The sequence below is a fragment of the Gregarina niphandrodes genome (assembly GCF_000223845.1).
Source record: "Gregarina niphandrodes unplaced genomic scaffold scaffold00161, whole genome shotgun sequence".
NCBI classification, from domain to species: Eukaryota; Apicomplexa; class Conoidasida; order Eugregarinorida; family Gregarinidae; genus Gregarina; species Gregarina niphandrodes.
This window is the reverse complement of record NW_011645924.1, coordinates 1,739-4,093: the sequence shown is the minus strand read 5'-3', so window position 1 is coordinate 4,093 and position 2,355 is coordinate 1,739. Positions and strand designations below refer to the sequence as shown.

At 52.3% G+C, this 2,355-nt stretch overlaps 1 protein-coding gene across 1 annotated transcript; it reads right to left on the bottom strand.

Moving 5' to 3' along the window:
• Nucleotides 1-1,596: 1,596 nt before the first annotated feature.
• GNI_216600 (hypothetical protein) lies at nucleotides 1,597-1,794 on the bottom strand (the record flags this gene model as incomplete). Its single annotated transcript, XM_011135573.1, has 1 exon — nucleotides 1,597-1,794. A coding segment is annotated over one exon (198 nt), but the record flags the coding sequence as incomplete, so codon positions are not given.
• Between the last annotated feature and the right edge of the window lie 561 nt (nucleotides 1,795-2,355).

The window sequence follows — 2,355 nt, the reverse complement described above, 5'->3', positions numbered from 1 at the left end:
ACCACGCGTCACGATAAATCCAGAGACACGAGAAGGATTAGAGAAGTTCCTAGGCATTCACCCCAATTCCTTCTGAGCTAGGAGGGGCGTGAGCCGTCCGGAGACACAACGAGCTCAGAAGAGATTGTCGACAATAAAAGAGGGAGGGGGGAAATTTTTACACAAACCTACAAGTGATGCTCAACCTACACTCCGATGCGACGACCAGTAATGTGGAGCTCTCTCCACGCAGGGACGCCCTTGGCGGCACCCCGTGTCCTCAACCCACCCCGGACGACCCACTAAGTCTTCCGCATGAGTACAGCCAGCGACACCCGCTCTCTTATTTATAGGCCCGTAGTGTCCCGCACCAATCTGTCGTAGACAATCTTTGTTGTGTCTGCAAACGACGGGTAAGGAATATATGTTTTGCAGCATGAACCGAGTGCCTCGTGACATTACCATTAAACCAACTGAGAGTGCCGCCAGAAGGAGCCAGAGCTCAAGATGGTGTTATTGGCAGGGGCCTACTTCGTGGACCAATGTAGATGTGGTCTGTTCCAAGGACGATGGCGATGAGCGTCTGTCGAAGGCAACGTAAACATTCAGGCTCGTGCAATTGGGGACGGCATACGACTAAGCTCGTGCAAGCCCGGTTGTTTGGTGTCCCCAATACTGAGAGAACTCGACAAGATGATTGAAGAGGTTAGGGTTGACGCGGAGTGACCGAGTGGGAGTTTGCTAGAGGAGGTTCTGTGGGATAGCGTATCCGATGTGGCGAGAGCATGTTCAAAAGGTCAAGCATAGAAACCCAGACGACTTTATTGGCAGGTTGGTTGACCGCTTCGATCGTAGAAGGAAGTCTGAAAGGCAAGGGGAGAATTCGGTAAGCTGCAGCGACCTGAAGATCCGTACAAACTGTACGAGGAGTGTGGGATAACGTTCTACAGAGTATCCGAAGAATGCGTCGGCGTGCGGGTTGGAGGTGTATCTGGACGCGTTGTCGATGATGCAGGGCAGGCAAATAAAGTTCCGGCAGCGCGCACAGGCACCGCAGCTCGCCACTTTTACTGGCGACATCTCGGTGCCGGAGGGGCACCGATTTGCCGTCCTAGAACAAGGTTGAAGGAAGAGGAGGCAGCCACTCTTAGCAAGTGGACTCGTGACCTCCTGGCCCATGGCAAAATCGAGACATGCAGTAATCCGATGGCGATTCTGCAGCCGGTCGTGGCAGGGGATCGTGTCACCCACAAAGCGCAACCGCTTTCCCCGTTTGTAAGGATGAAACGCAAGCTCAAACAAAGAGCTCAAGATCCGCCAATTTCCGCTTTGTCGATAGTGCTGTAGGTGACTGCCTGACCGTGGCTAGAATTCCCTTAATGCGAGATCAACGAAGTTTTACGCGTTCGAAGTGGATAATTATACTGACCAATATGCTTGCGTGCCAATGGGGACGGACGCACTTTCCTAGTTCGCTCCTACTGCCATTTTGGGCTTGTTATTGTTCGCGACAGAGGTGCCCTCCTACATATACCCGCGAACTCTAAGGAAGGGTTGGTTTCATGTATGAAGGCGTTGAAACCAACACACGATGTTGGAAGACTCCGAATGTCAAACAAATCAAGAGTTGGGATTGGAGGAGGCTGGTTAAGAGGCTGGTGACGGAATGGAGGATGCTGGTAGCGGAATTGGAGGAGGCTGGTTAAGAGGCTGGTGACGGAATGGAGGATGCTGGTAGCGGAATGGAGGAGGCTGGTGGCGGAATGGAGGAGGCTGGTGGCGGAATGGAGGAGGCTGGTGGCGGAATGGAGGAGGCTGGACCAGTCTTTGTGCGGCGCGGTAACCACTAGATTGTACCAGTTCCGCGTCATGCCCTTCGGGTCGTGCCCCTCGGGCTCATCAACGCACCAGCCACGTTTCAACGAATATCGACCAAACCCCTGTAAGTAATTCCCTTTAGGAAATGGACGTCTCCTCTATGATGTTATCGCTGTCTACGGTAACTCGTGGCCGTGACTACATTAGTAATTCCGAGTAGGCACTTGCGAGAACACGGCCGCCTTTGAACACACAGCACACAATCCAAACAAACCAACTGGACCTCCGCCGTTGGTTACCGAGGATCCGAGCTGTGCCCACGCAATCTTCCGCATAGTTGACGTAGGATTAAGTGTTGTGTACAATTTGTCGACTGGCACTCACTGGCGACACAACAATAATTTTTGGGCGAAGCCGTGATTTTATTCCGCTCTGAGAGAGACGTGAGAATTACACAAAAGGGTGTAACAGCCCTTTTGTGTAATTCTCACGTCCAGCTCAATATACCTGCTGGACCAATCCTGATCGTTGGTTTCGCTTCTTTGACAAGGGCTAAAT